Here is a 23,216-nt window from a genome sequence, read left to right as displayed (position 1 = left end):
GGGCATTCATCCTTTCTGATAGAGGCATAATACTCCATAGTATATGGACCACATCTTCCTTATCCATTCGTCCATTGAAGGGCATCTTGGTTCTTTCCACAGTTTGGTGACCGTGGCCATTGCTGGTATAAACATTGGGGTACAGATGGCCCTTCTTTTCACTACATCTGTATCTTTGGGGTAAATACCCAGTAGTGCAATTGCAGGGTCATAGGGAAGCTCTATTTTTAATTTCTTGAGGAATCTCCACACTGTTCTCCAAAGTGGCTGCACCAACTTGCATTCCCACCAACGGTGTAAGAGGGTTCCCCTTTCTCCACATCCTCTCCAACACATGTTGTTTCCTGTCTTGCTAATTTTGGCCATTCTAACTGGTGTAAGGTGATATCTCAATGTGGTTTTAATTTGAATCTCCCTGATGGCTAGTGATGTTGAGCATTTTTTCATGTGTCTGATAGCCATTTGTATGTCTTCATTGGAGAAGTGTCTGTTCATATCTTCTGCCCATTTTTTGATATGATTATCTGTTTTCTGTATGTTGAGTTTAAGGAGTTCTTTATAGATCCTGGATATCAACCTTTTGTCTGTACTTTCATTTGCAAATATCTTCTCCCATTCCGTGGGTTGCCTCTTTGTTTTGTTGACTGTTTCCTTTGCTGTGCAGAAGCTTTTGATCTTGATGACGTCCCAAAAGTTCATTTTCGCTTTTGTTTCCTTGGCCTTTGGAGACATATCTTGAAAGAAGTTGCTGTGGCTGATATCAAAGAGGTTACTGCCTATGTTCTTTCTCCTCTAGGATTCTGATGGATTCCTATCTCACGTTGGGGTCTTTTATCCATTTCGAGTTTATCTTTGTGTACAGTGTAAGAGAATGGTCGAGTTTCATTCTTCTACATATAGTTGTCCAGTTTTCCCAGCACCATTTATTGAAGAGACTGTCTTTTTTCCACTGTATATTTTTTCCTGTTTTGTCGAAGATTATTTGACCATAGAGTTGAGGGTCCATATCTGGACTCTCTACTCTGTTCCACTGTTCTATGTGTCTGTTTTTATGCCAGTACCATGCTGTCTTGGTGATCACAGCTTTGTAGTAAGCTTGAAATCAGGTAACGTGATGCCACCAGTTTTATTTTTTTGTTTTTCAACATTTCCTTAGCAATTCAGGACAAAGAGCTGGAGCAAAAATTTGCATGCTGTACTTTTGATTACTATAGCTTTGAGGCAAGTGTTGAAGTTGAGAAGTAAGTCTTTCAACTTTGTTCTTTTGTTTGTCTACAGTGATGACCTGTGAATACAACTTTTGCTAGCCCTAAAGACCTAAACCTATCTCAAAGATTTGCTTATAGCTCTGACAAATCAGTATGCAGGACTACTGTATATCTTTGAAAAACAACAGCCTTTTTCATTATCCTGATGGTCTCTGTATTAGTGTCCTGTAGCTTGTTTAACAAATTACCAGAGATGTAATGGCTTTATTACTTTGAGTTCTACAGGCCAGAAGTCCTCAATAAGGTGACTGCAAGCCTGGTTACTCCTGGAAGGCATAGGGGAGAATCTGTTCCTTACCTGTGTAGCTTGTTAGAGACCTCCTTCATTTCTTGGCTCATGATCCCTTCCTCCATTTTCAAACCACATCACTCCAGCCTTTGTTTCTGTGTTCACATTTCCTTCTTCTACATGTGACCCTCCTACCTTCTTCCTCCCTTGTAATTACATGGGCCCATCTGGATAATTTAGTATTCAAGGATACTGGGATAATTGTTTCATCTCCTCATCTCCATTCTTATTTTAATCACATCTGCAAACTTCCTTTTGCTATGCACAGGGAACATATTCTCAAGTTCTGAGAACTAGGCAGGAGACATCTTTGGGGACTATTATTTTGCCTGCCCCAATCATGATGATTGGGCAATGTTGCTGATTGAGGACATACAGAATCTCTCAAATAATTTTCCATATTGGTCTCCCTTGTAAATAAAGACTAATTATCCAGTTTTAGGACCTAGAGTATGTATTTATTAATTTAGCAACTTTATATTTCTGTGTTCTACCTATGGAACATTTTTTCCACTGGGGCTGTGAGTTTTAGAGTCAGCAAATATTTATTGAGTTTTATTTCTGGTGCACCCATGTACACCAAATGAATAAGATCTGTTTCTTTACTTTGAAGATACCCTAGTCTACAAAAGGGAAGATATGACTATAGTATAACACAGTTTTTGTCTATTTTATTTCCTGAACATCTTCAGAATCCTTATTATTTTTAGAAACCTTATCTTCCTCTCTCTCGTCCCTCTTTTTGTCATTTGTTGATTTCTTAAAAAGAAAAAAATTACCAACCTCCCTTGACCTCAGTTGGGATCCCACATTTTTTCCTTCAGACTGTTACTGTACCCATAGATATGTTCATGTCACCCTTACCTAAAATCCTTCCATTCCTGGCATCAGGATAAACTATAATCCTCAATATGTCATATTCCTTGGTATGATCCTATTCTGCTTATCTTTCTAGCCTCATCACCTGCCATTCTAGACTTGCTTTGTTCTAGTTGCATGGATTTGATTGTACTTCCTACATTGTTCATGCTCTCTTAGCTCTTGACTTTTGCAAAGCTCTTCTCACTCACTGGGTTCCATTTCTCCTCCTTCCCTGCCTGAGAAACTCCTGTGCATTCTCCAGCCTGGCCTCAAGTAGTGCTTTCTAGAAGGCTGACCCAATCCTCACATCCTTCTCCAGTGTGTTCCCCTTTTTCTGGGTTTGCTGGGTTATGCAGTTTATTGCTCTATACTGTATAACCATTGCCTTACTTGGCTGTTTTTCTCACCAGATTGTAAATTCAGTGAGGTAAGGGATCTTTTAATTCCATATCCATATGATACAGTGCCTGCCTCCTAAGGGATTTTTACTAAGTGTTGGTGAAATGAATGCTTGGATGCATGTATCTTGGAATGACTTAATGCAAAATGACCTGCAGATTTGAGTAAGATCGATGAGCAGGTATGGAATTAAGCTAAAATGATTATTAGTTAGCACTTGGTTTCTCTTTCCTATGTACTATATCTCTTGAAGAAACTGAATCCAATTTTCTGTGTGATTCAGTACATGGGATTCAAAAAGAAAGCCCCAGTCCTGAGAATTGATGGACTAGAGCTGTGTAGAATTGTTAGTTTGAAGCTGTTTATTTTAAAGAATAGATTTCTGGCATGGAGACAATACCTAGGAAGTAATCCTCCTCTCAGTGTATGTATAAATCCAAAATAGAGGTTTCTTTTAAACTTGAGTGCCCTCCCCGCAGTCTTGAATAGTTGTGAGTAATCAATAAATGCATATTTCCAAATTCTTTGGAAGAAGCATTCTTTTGAAATAGGTGTATTCTAGCAGAAAAATATTACAGGATTACTATAGAAGTATATGTTTACAAGATTCATGCGTCAAGTGAGTAAATAAATAAGTAGATAGCCTTTTTTTGGTTGCTGTGATTAATAAAACAAATACAAATATGAAATATGCCTTTCTTTAGGGCTTAACTTTTTTTTTTTTCCTCCGAACTTGGAGATTAGATTTGTTTTGCTTTGTTTTTAGTTTGGGAAAAGACAAACTGTGTTTTATAGAGTTAGTAGATCTGAGGTTACTCCCGGTGGTAGAATTGGATTGTTTATTTGTGAGGAAGGTTGGGAGACTGAACGCATGGACTATAGAGAGGAGTGCCGTCCCCCGTTGCATTAATGAATGATGCCATATTGATTCCATTTTGTTACGCTTTCCTAACTCCTTGGTGTGCAGAGCACAATTTGGGGGATTTAGTAAAAACCGGGACAGATGTGTAAGACCCATAAGATATCTTTGGGACCCCGTGTTCTGATTTGTAACTTCTTAAGCTATTAACCAAGCTGCTGTGACAGAAAGCACTGCAGGGGATGTTGGTGGAACTCTTCTTCCCCACTTCTGATGTTTCCTTCCCTGCGGCAGGAACTGTACCAGTGCAGCACTCTGCTGCCTTTTCTCTGCCCACGCAGGAGCTGCCTGGGAAGGAAGCTGTGAGCATACACAGCCCAGCTCCTTCTTTGGGAGCTAACCCCCTATAGGAGTCCTGTTCTTCCATCCTGTGAGTTTTACAGCAGCACCCAACATGTGGGAGGCCTTAGTGCTTTTCTAAGGTAGCCTGTGGCTGGGTGGGTGAGTCTGTTTAATTCTCTGCTTCAGTCTTTGCAAGCCCATTGTCACTGCATCTCAGCCATGTCCTCTACTACTAGATTCACAGGTCATAAAAGCGGTACCTTGACTGCCTGTCCGCCTTTCTCCTTGACCTCGTCACTCACTTGGTCCACAACTGGGGTGGGGATGTGTGGTGCGACTCAGTAAGCCAGTGTCTGTAGTGGCTGTGTTTATATCTTTAAATTCTCACACCTGCCCTGCAGGTGAGCTGTATCACACTTCTTGTTGCCGATGAGGGAAGGGAGGCTCTAGGAAGGTAAATCACTTTGAAGTTGGCTTTGGCACCCTGGTCTGTCTGACTCCAAATCCATGTCCATTAGGGCACGCCGCCAAAGAAAAAAATCACAGATGAAAGCTTTTAAAAGACACTGCATAATATAAATCACTGAGTAATATAGATGAGTTTTATTATGTGTCGCTTAGCATTTTCATACTCCTACATAAAAACACTTTCACGGAGCCTGCAAGTCACTGAATACACAGGTGCTTCCTTCCCTCCCTGGTTCCACTGGCTGCCTTCATTTCATCCAAAGCTTTCAGTTCTAACTATCTTGGGCTTCCTGCCTGGTTTCCTCTGGCTAGATAGAATATTCCTTCTCTCCGACCCTCTCCCTTTGCCTGGTTAGCTCCTCGTTGGCCTTCAGATCTCAACTCACTTCCTCAAACTGGCCTCCCACAGCTGCCATATCTGAAGATGGTGATTTCTGCCAGGCATCTCATCGGTCCCTTTACCACCCTGGCTATCACTTGTCATTCTGTATTCATTTCCAGCCTATACTTCCCACGAACTAAAGTGCTGTGGGCACCATAACCGCTCTTCTGTCATTCTGCACTGTGAGCCTAGTGTCTTAACACAGTTTGGAGCACCTGGTTGGCACCCAAAATGGATTCTGAGTGAATAAGTGGACGGAAAGCTTGGCATCATGCATTAGTTGTGAGGTCTGTGCCCACGGTTTTTTATTCAATGCTTGCAAATGACGTATTAAAGGTAGCCTCTTTCCCGGGAATTGTAATTAAGGACTGAAATCTATGGCCTTCTTATGAGACCCTAAATTATAAGAAGCATAGAATGGATTTCTGAGGCTACATAACTCAAGACGGACTTCATGTGTTGAGGATGGTGTAAGATGAAGGTACCGCAGGGAGGGAACCTGCTTTCTGTGGGATGGGGGAGAAACTTCTCTTGTAGCATTTTACCATCAGGTACTATTAAGCATCTCCTTGGTTTTTGGATCCTGAAACACATCATAAAGCTTAGAATAGTGCATCAGACCTGTTCAGTAAGGAATATGTTAATACCTACTTGTGTTTTTAACGTAATTCTTAATATTTACTTTTTCATAGATTAAAAAAGGTCAGCAGTAGGGTAGCATGTGAATTAATTTTGTTTCCTAGCCAAGCATCAAAACATAAGGTAAAGTGCTATGAAAATACAAAACGGTAATCATTTGGGAGTCAAATAAAGAATTTTTCCATATGCATTTTTCTACTCCTGGTGAGCTCACTTCACATAATTAATATCTTGAAGGGGCCAAGTCAAGATGGTTCTGCACACTTAATTTTGCATTCCTCAATCTTGAAAGTGTTGATCGTGGCAGGATTTCAGTTTCCCGACCAGCTGTTTCCCTAGAACTAGTGCCCCTGGGTAATAAACGATAGAACCCAGATCCACATGCAAAGAACATGGATACTGTGCCATCAAGCGTCTCACTGGTTCAGTATGATGGCTGATATTGTCTCTTTTTGTCTCCCCTACCCCCGTTTCTGCAGGGCATTGATGGGCGTGATGCTCCCCTCAAGGAAATAAAAGTGACCAGTTCCCGGCGATTCATAGCTTCTTTTAATGTCGTGAACACAACAAAACGAGACGCTGGGAAGTACCGCTGCATGATTCGCACCGAAGGAGGGGTTGGAATATCAAACTATGCAGAATTGGTAGTTAAAGGTATTTAATGTATTTTTATACCCCTAAATAGTCCATTAAAATAGACATGTCAGACGGCCGTGAGTTCATTATTTGTTTAAAGCTCAAACTTATCCTTGTCTGTTTCCGAACAGTAGCTTGGTGACAGGTATCTTGATGGATTGCATTTTAAGTACAAATTTTGCACGTGAGCGATATTTCTGAAAAACGTATTTTATTTATGTTGGTTTATTTGCAGGCAAAAGCCCTGAATGTGCTCTTGGCAAGTTCTTCTGCCAACTCTGTACACAGCGATTACAACCTATAAATTCTTTTAAGGAATGAATTTTTTTTTTTTTTTTTTTTTACTGATAGAAAAATCACTTAAAATGCAAATATTCACCAGCCAGGGTGTTTATGATAGCAGGGTGGTTAATAAAATGAAGCAATGCCAGTATAAAAATGCTCAGTCATATCACACAAGCCATATTGATAATACTGAGTTAACATTCATAATGTTGCAGTTAGGTTCCATTACTATATTTTGCATGACTGAAAAATTGAGTCATTATATTCAGGGAGGTGGTGTGTGAGGGAAAAAAAATAAAAAGAGGATAAATAAGTTTCCATTGCTGGTCTAATGCCTTTTTTTTTTTTTTTTTGTGGGCTAAGGAGTTTATGGTATTAAACTGCTAGGGCAATTCTCGGTCCCAGACAGAATGATTTGAACTTCTGGATACACTGTGAGGCATTTTTAGATAATTTGTGGTAGGCCATTGCTGTTTTGTCCTAGGAGAACAGAATGATGCCCATTTTTGAATTTTTTTTTTCCCATTGCATTTGTTAAATATGAAACATAAAGCTGATCTCTTTTGAATCAGTTCTTCCTTGTATCAGCAAATTTCTCTGTGTAAGCTGTTTTAATGACTGCGGGGTTCAAACCCCAGAACTAGCTATGTGGGCCTGGGCCACGGGCCTGCCCCCTCTGTATTTTCCTCAAGTATACAATAAACATTAATAATTTCACCTTCCCTGTGGGGTGATCAGGAAGGTCAAGTGCAAAAAGTAGATGAATGGCACTTAGAACAGTATGCATAATAAGCCACCGGCACATGTCAGGGCTATGATGGGGGTGGGCGAGGTGATCCTTACCCCCTGCTTCTGGGCATCAGTGAACTTCATTTAGGAATGCTTGTCACTGCCCTCTTTCCGAATTTTAAAAAACCTAAATGCCCGCCCAGGTTTTCTTCCCTCCCTGCACCACACCTATATTAAATGAAAATCTCTGGGGACACAGCCTCTCTTATAAAATCTATAGGTGACTTTGGCATATGCTTCTTTTTTTTTTTTTTTTTTTAAAGATTTATTTATTTATTTATTTGACAGCGAGAGAGAGAGATCACAAGTAGGCAGAGAGGCAGGCAGATTGAGAGAGAGAGGGAAGCAGGCTCCCCGCCAAGCAGAGAGCCTGATGTGGGACTCGATCCCAGGACCCTGAGATCATGACCTGAGCCGAAGGCAGCGGCTTAACCCACTGAGCCACCCAGGCACCCGGCATATGCTTCTGTTGTGAAATCCCTGCTGTCAATATCAGTCACTCCTGGCTTAGGAGAGAAATGTTTATTGGTGAGCCTTCCCCCAAGCAGGAAGGACTGATGTTGTGCACATTGAAATATCTACCCCGCTAATATAATTTGTCACAGCAGATTCTTAGGAATTTTAGTTTGTGGTGAAACTTTAGCTGGTCTGGCTAAGACTTGAGTTTATGTTTAAGAGCCATAAAAAAGCTAATTCTTCACAGTAACGCCTATCCTAGTCTGCAGAAGGCTCTCTGAGAGGTGAGGAGTCACCGTGTAGAATACAGACACCAGGGACGCCTGGGTGGCTCAGTGGGTTAAGCGTCTGCCTTGGGATCAAGTCATGATCCCAGCGTCCTGGGATTGAGTCCCGCATCGGGCTCCCTGCTTAGCGGGGAGCCTTTTTCTCCCTCTGCCGGACACTTCCCCTGCTTATGCTCGCTCTCTATCTCTCTGACAAATAAATAAATAAAATCTTGAAAGAAAGAAAAAGAAAGGAAGGAAGGAAGGAAGGAAGAAAACAGCATTTACCAACAAATCCAGTAAAGCAGCAGCCTCAGTGTTCCACGGCTGAGTTCTTTATTATCATTATTAGTACTTAATGTTCCTCCCGGCTCAGTTCTCTATGATTGTGTTCCATTTTCTGACTGATAGTCGCTCCAGCATTTCACTGTGACCAGCCCTGTTCTTGAGGCTTCATGCTTCATTATCAGTATAATGTAAATCTCGTAACCTTGCTCAGAATGGCCTCTGTGCAAAAGTTCATTTGTTGGATGGCTAAATTGGATGGCATAAATTGCTAGTCTCCCAGAACAAACGTGAGCACAATGAATGGGTTGTTATTCACATTTATACAGCCCATTTTCCTGTCTTAGGATGGCATCGTGGTAGCTTGGCTCCTTGTGATAAAAATAAAAATGTCCAGGCACCTCTTTTCATTGCTGCACACGACCAAAGCCAGGGACAGCTGGCTTGCAGTTGTGGCTCAATTCTGAAATTTGACTTTTCCTCCACTTATAATTTTATGGCCATATTTTTCATATGTTTTATATTTTAAAGAGAGATAACATGCTGAATTGTACTAGCATGTTATGCTTCATAAAGTATTACCTTGACATAAAGATACATAATTACCTTATACATAAAGTAGACATTACCTTACACATAAAAATAATTACTTTAAAATATGCGCTGACACTTTTGAGGCCACTTGTATAGAATTTAACTCTTTTTTGTATGCGTGTAATATGTGGAGTGTTGATCTTCTAAGAAATGGGAAAACCAGAGTCTAGAGAGCTTGTAATTTTCTTACTGATTTGGTACCTGATTTGGTACCCCCCCAAAGGAAACCCACATCATTTAATAACTGTAACTCCTACCTTACTTATGTCTACCACGCTTTTGCTAATCGGGGACATAAAAAATATTTCATACGATCTTCACAATTTGTGTCTATGTGCATGTGTATCAGTATCATTTAGTTATGTGAGATATGTATCAGTCATTTGCATATATTTATCATTAGATACGTGTTTATGTATCTGTATGTGTATAAATTCTTTCATTGCTGGCTTGGTTTAAAATTACAGTTGAGGGGCGCCTGGATGGCTCAGTGGGTTAAAACCTGTGCCTTTGGCTCAGGTCATGATCCCAGGGTCCTGGGATCAAGCCCTGCATCAGGCTCTCTGCTCAGCAGGGAGCCTGCTTCCCCTCTTCTCTCTCTGCCTGCCTCTCTGCCTACTTGTGATCTCTGTCTGTCAAATAAATAAATAAAATTAATTAAAAAAATAAAAAAAATAAAATTACAGTTGAGCCTTGAATAGCATAAGAGTTGGAGGCATCAACCCCTGTGTAACTGAACATCCGCATATAGCTTTTGGCTCCCCAGAAACTTAACTAATAACCTGTTGCTGACCAGAACCCTTACCAATAACATAAGCAGTCTATTAACACACATTTTGTATGTGTGTCATATACTGTATTCTTACAGTAACCTAGAGAAAAAAATGTTATTAATAAAATCACAAAGAAGAGAAAATATATTTACAACACTGCAAATAATCCATGTATAAGTGGGCTCATGCAGTTCAAACTATGTTGTTCAAGGGTCAACTATACTTTAATTGTGAACTTGCACTTTCATTAGAATCATATATTTTAAGTTGCTTTCTGTCATTTAGTATAGGTGGACTTCCTTCCTTCTCCTCTTCCTTTCTTCACTTCAGGAATTATTCAAAATTTAAATATTGACTTCTTCTGGTACGGACTCTTCCAGCAACGTAAAAGTCCCTTGGAAAGTCTAGCGCAATTGTTCCAGCTTCCAGTGGAACCTTTCATTTTATTTCACATATTTGATACTTTTCTTCATGGGGAATTAATAGAGAAAATATATGCAGGTCAAGCAAGCATTAAAATCATGTCTATGTTAGGATACTAGTAACAGTATCCTAACTGAATTGGTGTGCTCACTAACCTTTGTGACCTTGCCCCTGAGTTGTATTTTGAATGGCAGTTCAGCAACCCTTCCTAGCATTTGCAACTTCAAAGTAATTAACTGCTCTTTCAGCCTGGCTCCATAACTGCCTTAGGATATACTATAAAAGGCCCATTTCATGTCTTGGTTCAAGGAATCTGCCTAATGATATAAATTGATGTTAAATCATGATGAGTTGAGTAAGAACTGTTTAAAGAAGTGAAGAGCTAGCACAAAGTTGTGGTTTATGAACAATAGGAGCAATATTTTAGTAAGTCTCTGTGAATTCTGTAGTCTTGCAACTACAATTCGGCTTTCAGTGTCCATGTTGATGCAGTCTGATGAGATTTCCTAGCGATTTTTGAAAGTCAGTAAGAGTCTTCGCACCTCGATTACAGAAAAAGAACAAAGACACCTCCACCCTACAACAAGAACTGTTGTTATTGGCATCTTAGTCTAGGGATCCACCCGGTATCATCCCAAGGGCCAAGGTCAGTTGTCCTAGCTGCAATGAGATTCCTGTCAGTAGGAAACAAGACCCTGAGCAGTTGGCTGTGTCCACTGTGGGGCTGACAGAATTTACAATATGCAAGCCAACCTATGCCCACAATGGAACATAGCAGGCTTTATTTTTTGTGCATTCAAATGTGCTAACCGAGGAGTTAAAACACACACACACACACACACACACACACACACTCACCCAAAAAGACACAAACCACCTGTCGCCCTTGGTAGAGTTTATTTTTGTGATGGCTAAGATGTTGCTGATGCTGAAATAAAACTAGGGTTTCAGCCTGCAAAAAAAAAAAAAAAGTGTTGAACCCCATTCGTGATGGGGATCGGGGATTGCAGTTATTCCCCATAAACAAGGAATTCCCAGTAAATGCGGGTCATAAGCTTGCGTTGATTAAGTCCCTGCCCTTTGTACACACCGCCCGTCGCTACTACTGATTGGATGGTTTAGTGAGGCCCTCGGATCTGATTGAAAAAATCAGAGAGGGAGGCAAACCATAAGTGATGCTGAGCTCTAGGAAACAACCTAAGGGTTGCTGGAGGGGAAGGCCGGGGGTGGGGGGGATGGGCTCACTGGGTGATGGGCATTAAGGAGGACGCTTGATGGGATGAGCAGCTGATGAATCACTAAACTCTACCTCTGAAACTAAAAAAATAAAAATAAAAATAAAAATCACCAGATCCTACTTACATTTTTTTTTCCTTAGATGGAGATTTATGAAGGTAGAAATACACTATTTTATACAGTTTTCTCCCTTTCCAGTATCATGTACCATGACACTGGGCATATAAGATGCCTTCACTTGGTGCCTGGCAAAGCCATTCAACCAACACCTCACTGATAGATTGGGAATACTATTTAAAACATGATTGTCTATTTCTCCCTCCTCAGACAATGTTGCAGAAAAAGAGTCCATCTCAGGTTTTAAACAATGAAAGAGACTTTCCTGGGTTTGAAGAGTATTTGCTATTGATTGCTTGGAATTTTATCAAGCTGGGCCTGGCTGGCACTTTCCTTTAGAGCTTTTCTTCCTACTCTCTGCTTTTGTAAGACTCATTACTAGAGGCTCCTTGAACAGAAGCAGTGGTAGGCTTTCTTATCCAAATGTCTTACTTCTGCAGCTGAATGAGTCCACTGTGGTGGGGGATTGTGGGTGCAGAAAGTCATCCTGGAAATGCATTTAAGACGAGAGAAACTTTAAACTTGGCCATGTTTTAAAATTGATGAAAACTGTGGAATAATAAATATAAGGAAACTGAATTTAATGAGATAGGTAACTAACACCTTTGATGATTTCAAAGACCTCCTCAATAAGGAACTTGGCAATAGAGTGCCTCATGGAACTTAAGTACTACCACTGAGAAAGCTTTAGCAAGTTACTTTTAGTGGAGGGGGGAGATCCTTTGAGCCTGAGAAAAATGAGTTGTGTCCTAAAACAAACTGGGGTATCCCTGCTTGAGCAAGCTTAGGTTTTAAAAATAGAACTTCCCTATGACCCTGCAATTGCACTACTGGGTATTTACCCCAAAGATACAGATGTAGTGAAAAGAAGGGCCATCTGTACCCCAGTGTTTATAGCAGCAATGGCCACGGTCACCAAACTGTGGAAAGAACCAAGATGCCCTTCAACGGACGAATGGATAAGGAAGATGTGGTCCATATACACGATGGAGTATTATGCCTCCATCAGAAAGGACGAATACCCAACTTTTGTAACAACATGGACGGGACTGGAAAAGATTATGCTGAGTGAAATAAGTCAAGCAGAGAGAGTCAAGTATCATATGGTCTCACTTATCTGTGGAGCATAACAAATAACATGGAGGACATGGGGAGATGGAGAGGAGAGGGAGTTGAGGGAAACTGGAAGGGGAGATGAACCATGAGAGACTGTGGACTCTGAAAAACTACCTGAGGGTTTTGAAGGGGCGGGGGGTGGGAGGTTGAGGAACCAGCTAGTGGGTAATAGGGAGGGCACGTATTGCATGGAGCACTGGGTGTGGTGCAAAAACAATGAATACTGTTACACTGAAAATAAATTTTTTTTAAAAAAGTTGTTTTTTTTCACAAATCTGAACATGGGGAAAGACTTCACCAGTATGATTTTTCTTAATAACCTAAACAAAACCATTCTCATCACTTCATTCCTGGCATATGCACAGCTTCTTTATTTTAATAATTGATGTACATTCAGCTGGTTTAAAACTAAAGGGCAACATGTCTGAAAGATAGCTCTGATTTGCCTTCCAGAGCCCCCTGTTCCCATCGCTCCACCTCAGCTTGCCTCCGTGGGGGCAACCTACCTTTGGATTCAACTCAACGCCAACTCCATCAATGGGGACGGGCCCATTGTTGCCCGAGAGGTGGAGTACTGCACAGCGAGTGGGAGCTGGAACGACCGGCAGCCGGTGGATTCCACGAGTTACAAAATTGGACACCTCGACCCGGATACAGAATACGAGATCAGTGTGCTGCTCACCAGGCCGGGGGAGGGCGGCACTGGGTCTCCTGGGCCAGCTCTCAGAACCAGGACAAAGTGTGCCGGTGAGTAAGGGACACCTGGGACCAGTCGCTACTGTCTTTCTGGGTGTTGACTTGCAGCATTGTGTTTCTCAGGTGGTTAATATGCTTCCCCAGCTCCGTCAGCATCCTTTGTGGGAATGAATAATTCCCTTCACCTCCAGGTGGTAGCCTGACAGCCTGTGGACTTGGGACCTCAAAGCTTGGTATCTATGGGCAACCTCCACTTCTTTTTACCCTATTTTTTATTTATACTTTCCTGTGAGTGTCATCTAGTTTGTGTAGGAATTCTCCCTACAGTTGACAGAGACTGTCTCCTTCAGTGATGTCTGTGCAGAGGTCAGATCCTCTCACCCTGGTCCCCTTGTTTTATGTTCACCATTAATGTGCTTTTAGCCTGGAGGAGCATTGGAATAACAGAGTCCAACTCAGAGATAGCTTTAAAGCTGTGTTTTTATTGATGGATATTTAATGGAGGGGCTGCTTGCCAATGACACAGGGCCCATTTGTAAACTAAGCCAGGGTGATTTGTGGGCTGTATGCGGTCTTCAAGTTGAGATTATAAAGTTCTAATTGACTATGCTAAACCCGGTGCACAGCTTAAATAAAGTAGGGTTGATGTAGCACCTTACAAAAATCAAAACCTGAAGAAAGCTCCCATGAGAGGTGTTAGCGCTGTTTCTGTGTGGCTACTTTCTGCTAGGGAAGTAGAGAGAAATGATATATTGGGACATTCCAATGTTCTTTCCTCGGTGATGTGAAGGATCTCTGTATTGAATGGTGGGCTGAGGTGAGGCGATTCAGTAAATTTTTATGGAATTAACTGATTCTTCAGATAGCGTTATGTAAGTAAACCCAACCGTATATGTCATTTTTTTTAAGTTTTGAAAGTTCTCAGAGGACAGTCTGCCCCTCACCAGGAGGAGAAATGATGATAATAGGTTGTATACTGCTCTGCAAGTTCAGTACTCTTGGGCAAATTCTGTGCTTGTGTTGTTGTTGTTGTTGTTGTTGAATTTCTTTAGAAGAGGGAGCAGCTCCCTTCTGGGTGTTCATGATGGGCCGGTTCTAGCCAACCCTGTGTCTTTTTCCCAGATCCACCACCGGGTGTGGGATTTCTGGAATAAACTGCAGCTCTGGACGGGCCCTTCACAAAGCCCGGGCTGACAGGTCCAAGGAGAAAGGAGTTTGAAAGTGCTTTCTCTTCCTCAGGATTCCAAATGATGTCATCTCCCCTGTCTCTTTAGTTGAATAAAACTGCCCTTATTTTTTTGTGAAATAATTTCTTATATGATCCTATCATCTGTTACAGGGCAAACAATAGCAATGTATAACACCAGATATATCATTTCACAGTAGAGGCCCAGCTTTCGAACCTGTTATTGATTTGGTAACTGCCTTGTGAAGGCTCCCAGGCAGTTGCTGACACCCCCTTATTATGAGTGGGGACATGGGAGCCCGCGGGACCTTCTGTCCTCCAAGCATTCTCCATGAGCAGTACATTTAGTGCTATTTCACTTCAGTGTGATTTTAAGGAATCCTATTTTGGGCACAGCAATATATAGTCTCCCTCGCTGTCCAAAAGAGGGTTAGAATTCCATTGTCTAGACTGAAGAGAGGATGCCATCTGTTTCATTCTCATCACTAACAACCCCGCCTACTTAATGTTTCCAGTCCTGTTCTCCCTTACAGATTTTGTCTTGTCTCTTGGTTTTCTGCCTGTGTATTTCAGCTACTGACACAACTGTTACATACATTTCCCCTGAATAGAATGCTTGAATTATTTTATTGCTACTTGATGTGTACGTGCATATACAACTTTCAAAGAGACAACATACCTTTTATCCTAGACTGTCAGTACTTTTAAAGAAATTAAAACCAATTCTGAATTGACATTTGCATACCAACACTATGCCTTCAAAAGTGTTCAACCTCATGTAAGCAAGGGAGCCTAATGACAAAGTGTGCTTTTTTCAGTGTTTGCAATCCGAGGTTGATACGATTCCTGGAGTGTCAGGTGCCAACCTTGAACATTATTGGAACAGCTATAGTTGGGGAAGTCAGTCTTAGAAAGTAGGAGTGTGTTAGGTTGGAGAGTCAGAGCTAGAAATAAAGAGGGGGGTCATCGGAGGTGGGTGAGGAAAGTGAAGTCAAATTTCTTTTTACTGTATGAAAAAAAAAATAGTTTCACCCTTCCTTGACCTGAGGCTCTTTAGAAAATGTGAAGATAAGACTGATGCACACAGCCAGTGAGCAGTAGAACATGGTGGAAGGCAGGACTGAGGTACAAAGAAGGATACGGGTGCTGCAGACTGGAGACTAAAAAATGCAGGATGGTCCCCACTGTAACTTGGATGGTTTGTGAGCATTTGGGGCTCACAGAGAGCAGCAAGTCATGGAGGTTATAAGCTGGGAGGGCCTCTAAGCATTCTGAAAAGTAGTTGGAAATTGTCCTTGGCCAAGCTTGATCAGTGGATGAGTCAAATAGGGTGATAAGTAGGAGGAATAATTGCACATTCATCCTTATGGTTTAAAACCCAACAGTACTACTATGGAACTAGAGTAATTTTACTAGAGTAAAATTTAGAAGCAACATATATTTAAAAAGATGGAGAATTTGGCTTAAATGCATATGAATCTACCATACTATCCATATCACTCTGTACTGTTATTTTCTTACCACTATCCCACCCCACCCCCACACACAAAGCCTACTATAATCTTAGGTTGCATTAAGAAAGCCAAACACCCATGATGGAGAAGGTGATGGTCTTATTGTACCAGGGCTAATCAGCCTCCCTACAATTATCACACTGATTTCTGCTCCCTGTATTTTATTAAGAGAACACAAAATGGCCTGTGCTCTAGGGATAGCATCTAGGTTCGGAAAGGTTCTGGAACCTTGCTCCACCAATGAGGAATGATGGAAAGAATTTAGAAAGGTGATGGGGAAGAACAGAGGGTCTGTACAAATTTGACAAGAGCTGAATCATGAGTAGTGAGTTTCCAGTGGCTGACCCATTCAAGTAGAACCTGACATTGTAGAAGGTGATTTCTATATTCAGAAGAGGATTGAACTGGGTGACCCTGCAGATGTTTTCGACATGAAGATTCTCTGATTGATGTGTTGTTCTCTTTTTAAAGAGATGATCCATTGTATGTTTCTACCCTGAAAGTCTCTGACTTTCACTTTTATTTTATCCTGGTCTAGAAACCCCATTCCCATGCTTCTCCAGCCCTGCTGGGCAGACCCATGGAGGGAGGTCTATGATGACATTTACAAAAGTCTGAGCAAAAACGGGGGAGCTAGTGAGTTTTTAATACTGCTAACTAGATTAAATTTGAAGAAATGACTCTTATTTTGAGATACTGTGCCTGGTTTTTGTGTTAAACTATCCCTTTTATGAAATGATGATGCTAGAGGGTATTAAAGCCAAGAATATGGGCTCTGGGACCTTGCTTCCGGAGACTGAGTTCTGGCTCTGCCCGGAGCTATACGTGGGACCATGGGAACACTGATGACATTCCCTTGGTTTCCACTGCCTTATCTATAGAACAGGGCTGATGATCAAAATATAGATCCCCTATTGTAGCCATGAAACTTTAAGGAGACTGTGTAGGTACAGCACCTAGAACAGAACCTGACATAGACCAAATGGTCAATAAAAGTTAACTGCCATTTAAAAAAAAATCTTTTAACATTTTCAGTCAAAATAATTGGATGTTAGCAACCTGATTTCATTGCCCTAGATGTGTTACAAATATTACTTATCTGGCAAATTGAAAATCCAAGGACCAGTTTTATAGCACGGGCTCACAGAATTCTGTGCAGTGGAACACTGCATTCATGACACATGCCATTCTCTCATTTCTTCCATTAAATCTGTTTCTTTTGGACAAGCTCTCCGTTTCCATTTCTGTGCTGTGCCAGTGAGACCTGTCCTATTGTGTTTTGGTGACACCCATGAAAATGTATTTTGCCTCTTGCATTAAAATGGCAAGATCAGTATTTATTATCCTTCTCTGGGCAACGGAATTGATTTTCGTGTGTGGCTAGTAGAAGCAACCTCATTACCTGGTCAGTCAGATTTCTTTCAAGAATTGTATGGTAGTACACTTCCAGAGCTCTTGCTTCTTGTGTTTCTGAAAATTATTTTCAAATATATGCACAGGCGCTCCTCCTGTAAGCTTGATCAAATCACTTAGCTTCTCTGGTTCCTTCTCCATCTCCTTAAATAAGGGCAGTGATGCCGGCCTTGACTATCAGAGGTGTCTGTGAAGATGAGGTTAGATCTTATCTGTAAAGGGATTTTACAAGTGATAAAATGTTCTTCCTATATGGAGTAATTTTTTAAAAATGATTATAGTAAGGAGCTAGTTTGAAGATTGATACACATACCCAGGTATTTTTTCCAATTTTGCAATTTAGCTATAGTCAGGTAACCTCAGAGAGTTGAAATTACTTCAGTATCCACTTCAGCAAAATATAATTTAGTTTGTATTTTCTATTATATCTTACATTCCTATAATTATGCACAGCTCTGTATCACAAGCCAGTAAGTGGTAGCTACTTTAAAAAGAGAAATGGGAGATGCTGTTAGATTAATTTTCACAGTAGACTTTTTATGTGTTTTATTTTGGGATATTGCTTTTTATGTATCCTAGTTATTGTTTAACTGTGTCTAAGTGACTTGCTAACAACCGGCCCCAGGAGTTAAAAGGATGGTGACAAATGAATGACCTACCAATTAAGATTGGCGAGAGTGAAAAGAAAATCAAGCTGAACTGAAATGCGTTCTTTAGAATTAATATAACTAAAAATCTGGAAAAGAAAAAAAAAAAGCTTGTACCTTTAAAAAAATTTACTTGTAAGATATTTATCAAACACCCGTATTTCCAAGGCGCTGCTCCTGCCTCTGAGGGGAGAGCAACAGGGTAAGATCTGCCGTTAGAGTTGATCTATTGAGGGATGAAGTGTGCAGTCAAAAAAAAGTGTATATATATATATATATATATATATATATATACACGTTTTTATACATATACATATACATACACATATATACATAAATATGTGTATAATATATCTATTATATACATACACATACATGCATGAGGTATGTTAAATGCTATACAGAAAGAGAGAGAGACAGAATGGAGAGAAGCAGGAGATTTTTTATTAGGTTATCTGTTATTTTTAATTGTGGCAAAATCATATAACATAAAATTTACCATCTTAATCATTTCTAAATGTACAGTTCAATAACGCTGAGTACATTCAATGTCTAGAACTAATTTATTTTGCAAAACTGAAGCTCTCTAGCCATACAAATCCCCCAACTCCCTTTCACAGGCCCTGCCAGTTACTATTCTACTTTCTGTCTCTAAGAATTTAACTACTTGAGGTGCCTCTTGTAAATGGCACCATGTAAAATCTGTCCTTTCGTTACTGGCTCATTCCATGAGCATTGTGTCCTTAAGGTTCATTCATGTTATGGTATGGGTGGTTGTACCTTTTAATTACTCTGATAATTATATTGTGTATATTTCGTTTATGTGATTCTTTGTAAACTATTTTGAGACTTTAAGCACCAACTTGGGCTTTCAATGAAACTAATACTGCTCAGTGTATTAAAAAAATGCTTCATCTTTATGACTCACAGAAGTCTTGCCAACTAAAGCAGGTAGTACTGCTGTGCTTTCGGAGGGTCAAGTACAAGTAAGTACCCGGAAGTACTGTGTCAGAATGGTACAGCCGTCCCGTCAACCACTGAATATAAAGTCATACAAGAAATTACAGTGCTCTTTATAATGTCCCATTCTCTTCATAAAGTGGGTACATTTTTATACTCATTTGCATAAAGATGTATATTTGTTCTATAGGAACCTCATTAGAACCTTTTACATAATTGTGATAGAATCTTTGAATATATGTTACATTGAAATTTATTTTTGTTCTACCCTGTTGCTTTCATCACATGCAGTTACAGCTGTCTTATCTGTAGTCTTATCTACCTTCAGTGACATGAGACGTGGGACATACTTCTCATCTGCTTCGTGTCCCTATACCTTCCAATGCTCTACGGTCCGGGAAGGATCGAGTTTGTGTCTAATCCAGTATGGTGTGTTTTCATGTATCCCCTCTCCTTTGTGATGGCAGTTGAACTGTTGAATGAGAACAAATATATTCGTGTCTCTCTGCTCTCTTGTGTCCTGGCCATGGGCGTGGATGAAACACCTGCATACTTAAGCAGAGCATCAGCAGCCCTAACCATGGGAATGTTCTGTTCACTTGAGGGCTAGAGTATCAGGTTGTCTTTCATCACACCCTGAGGATGTCTTTAGCATGCTTTCTGTAGTAGCTCCCTCTGTCCTACCTGCTCTGGTCTAAGTCTCATGAGATTCAGGTTAACATTGCGTTGAAAATGTTAATTCTCATGTTTGCTAAACGTGACACTGGAGAGACCATTTTACATACACGTGGATGAGGTTCACGCATGGGCAAAGAGGCGTATAGCATCTCAGCGAGGGGGCCCTCCGTGAAGCCCACCCTGTCTGATCCCTGTGTTCCAGGGCAGGCCAGCCTCACTGTCTGTTTATTAGTCTTGGTTCTTCCTGTGGGAGAAGAAGAATCATTTTGGTTGGAAGGGGGCTGATCTGGAATTAAACCCTGCCAAAACCTGATTTGTTTTCTTCCCAAATCCAGGATAGCCCAATTTGTCTTTTCCATACAAAACCGCCACTGGTGTTACAATATATATCTGGACTTAGACGGCTGACCCGGGAGACTCAGGGGCAGATGGGAGCCTCTCTAAGAGCTAACCATGGCATGTTATTCACAGGGAGTACAGACCAGAGATCTCATTGAATAGAACATAATTTATTTTTAATTTAAGTTTATTTACCAGGAAAAAAAGTATTCTAATTCTACTTCTAAAACAGTTCTGCCAAAGGGCATCGTGTTTTTAATGCATTTCCAACACATTAGACCATTAAGAACCTTTTTTAATTATAAACATTAAAAGGACATAAAAAGTGTCTTCCCTATTAGATGCTAGATATAAATACATTACACTGAGTAGCATCCTTGCATTTGGGTAGAGGACAGGAACACTGTAGCAATGCAGCACCTTTTTTTTTTTTTTTGGTTACGGTGCATTCAGCACCTTCCTTGCCCGACTTTATGCTGCAGAGGCTTTGTGATACCCACTCCTCCAGTCCAGCTGCCTTTAAACACTGAGTCGGTTCTCTCTCTCTCTCTCTCTGTGAACCCCAGGGCATGGCATGTGAGGGGGCAGTGTAGGATAGAACTACTCAAGCCGTTGTGTAGGAGAGGTTTGGAAGAGCCTCCAAAGAGACCAGATGGAGGTTTTTGCTTTTAGAGTTCTCCAGTGACACTTGAAGGCTTCTCATAGTTCTCTGAAAGGTATCAAGCAGGCCCCTGCACTGTGAAGAATGAGCCCGCTAACAGTACATGGAGGCGTGATTTGGAAAACTTGTAGGCAGCTTCCTGTGTAGCTTCCAATAAACTGAGGAGATGGAGAAATGAAGAGAAGGCTCTGGGGATTATCAGTCAGCGGCCTTTGGCCTCTCCCAGCTGTGTCTAATGGGCCATTTAACACTGAAAAAGAAAATCACAAAACCATTACAGGTACATTTTGTACATCTGTCAGTTAGGGGCTTGACCACGTTCCTTGTTGTAGTGCTCTGATCTGTCAGCCTCTGTCAGAGGGGTTTGTTATCATGGAGAAACATCAGTCGTAGCCGAATCAGCCTCTAATTGAGCACCAGCTACAGTATGTTGAGTGATGTCCTAAAGCCGCCAGAATGCTTGAGAGCACCTCTGCTTCACATGTAGGTATCTTCTAGAAAAGGAAGACATATATTAAATCTTCTTTGGACAATTTTTTAAAGAGGTCCTGGGTCATATGTTTGGCAAAAAAAGGAAGTATTGATAATGAAATTATTAATTTTTATTAGAGAAAATGCCTTATTAGTTCCTTATCAAATTATGATGCAGTCACGCTGCATTTTACAGTCTCTCTGTAAGCATTTAGAATCTACCAGCGTTCCCAGTCGTGTTCAATAGGTACTGAATGCTTGAGTTTTTGACAGGACTCAGAGCATGATTGGCCATTCTAAATCATAAAGGTTTGTGGTTTTGTTACTGCCTTTGTAAATATTTTGAATCAATCCAAGGAAGAGAAAACCCATTGGTTAACTTCTTTCACTTTCAAGGCTGACTGACTTGGGGTGAGTCCTGGTTCTGATACTAATAGCTAAAAATAGCTCAACAAATTACTTACCCATTCTGGACCTAAGCTTCCAGATAATTCTGGTCCATTTTCCACTGATGCCAGCACCTTCTTCATAGCACTGCCAGAAGAAGTAAATGCACTAATGCATGAAAAATGGCTAGGGGGGTACTTTGGTCACCTAGTGTACCCTGAGTTCGAAGTAGGCAGTTTAAAAAATTAATAAACATGTCACCACTGAGGATACAAAATACTATGGCAAACCTTCCAATAGGGCTGTTAAGCTGAGTAGATTGGGTTTTGTTTGATATACACATCGAGTTTCAGTTTGCTTTAAGTAAAACAAACAAAAAATCATATGTATATCCTCAAGCTAATGTGTGACTGTGTGCTCACGGGAACCTGGGGGGACATTGCATTTTTTACTCTTTCAGGTGTTGTCAGGATAGAACACCGTGTATGACCCAGAGTCACTGAAGGGTGGCAAAGAAAAAAGGATAAGTGTGAAGACCCTTTGAAGAGCACTGCCCCAGAACACTCAAAGTTTGTCCAGAACACACAAAGCTTGACAACCACAGTTTGAGTAGCACAGCGAGGCAGCCTAAGATTGAGTGTTCTGGGGGGGACGTCTTTCCTTTTGCTTGTTTACCCACAGACCTCAGGAAAGTTGAGGACCCTTTTTGAATGAGATTATTTTCTTTTTAAGATTTATTTATTTATGAGAGAGACAGAGAGAGCACACTGAGAGACGGAGAGGGAAAAGCAGGCTCCCTGCTGAGTGGGGGTTCCTTACACAGGGCTTGATCCCAGGACCCTGGATCATGACCTGAGCCAAAGGCAGACTCTTAGCTGACTGAGCCACCCACATGGACCTAGAGATGAGGGTTCCTCTGATGCTCTGGATCTGAGGAACTCGAATGCACAGGTCAAATCTTCCACTGTGAAGACTGCCTCTAGACAGGCTTACCTGTATTCTCGGCCCCTGACTGAAGAACAGAAACACCTAGTCTCAGGAGGGCCTTTGTCTCCAGAACATACTAGGAAAAGTTCAGTTAGTCTTAACTTACCAGGATGCCATACGTTTGTGCCTGGAACTTCAGATGCGGCAGTGTCATGGGATGGGAAATAGATGCATTTTATCTTTGACCTCAGACATCTGTGTGCTTCTACTCATTCTTCCCTAAGCAAGCCCAGGTTCCGCCTCCTCTTATCAAACCAGCTGTCAGCATATGTGTCCCTGTTCACGTGGACATCTGACTCATCTGAGCACATTCTGTGACATTTGGCCTCTAATGGGAACTTGCCTCCTCCACTCCATAAGGATAAAGCTGCTTGTGGGGTTAAAAATTAAGTTAATAAGAAGTAAGATAAATGAGAACTAAGACGTGCACAGTAATAGCAAGAGATTATGAAACATTGATGATATGTCAAGATTCTCGTTTATGAGCATTAACCATGCTTCTTTGTTTGGGTAATATTTTTTATAAATTAATTTTAAGAATATAAAGAACTTGTAATTACATTACCTATTAGAATAAATTGCAAGTGAATAGAAAGCTTTAAAAATGAATAATGCATATAAACGAAATTAAAACTACAAATACAAGAAATTTTATTAAGAAATATGGTTACACCTATTATTAAAATAAGAATGATAATAGAACTGTTTGATATCAAAATTGCTGATCTTCCAACCATGTTATTACACTTGTAGAAGGAGTAACACAAGTAATATAACTATTCTGGTAAAATATT

At 40.7% G+C, this 23,216-nt stretch overlaps 1 protein-coding gene across 14 annotated transcripts in view; it reads left to right on the top strand.

Moving 5' to 3' along the window:
- Positions 1–23,216, top strand: part of PTPRM (protein tyrosine phosphatase receptor type M) — a 793,799-nt gene that overhangs the window by 378,706 nt on the left and 391,877 nt on the right. For 13 of the 14 annotated variants that reach the window (XM_046025010.1, XM_046025008.1, XM_046025007.1 and 10 more), the window contains exons 6-7: positions 5,987–6,161; positions 12,937–13,230. In XM_046025010.1, the coding sequence (XP_045880966.1) occupies positions 5,987–6,161; positions 12,937–13,230 (469 nt within the window). Of the gene's footprint in view, positions 1–4,040; positions 4,107–5,986; positions 6,162–12,936; positions 13,231–23,216 lie in introns of those variants that run through there. The other variant, XM_046025021.1, reaches the window with a different exon arrangement.

Source organism: Meles meles, chromosome 12 (genome assembly GCF_922984935.1).
Source record: "Meles meles chromosome 12, mMelMel3.1 paternal haplotype, whole genome shotgun sequence".
NCBI lineage: Eukaryota > Metazoa > Chordata > Mammalia > Carnivora > Mustelidae > Meles > Meles meles.
Note: the sequence above shows the minus strand (reverse complement) of the source record. Positions and strands in the feature narration are given on the sequence as shown.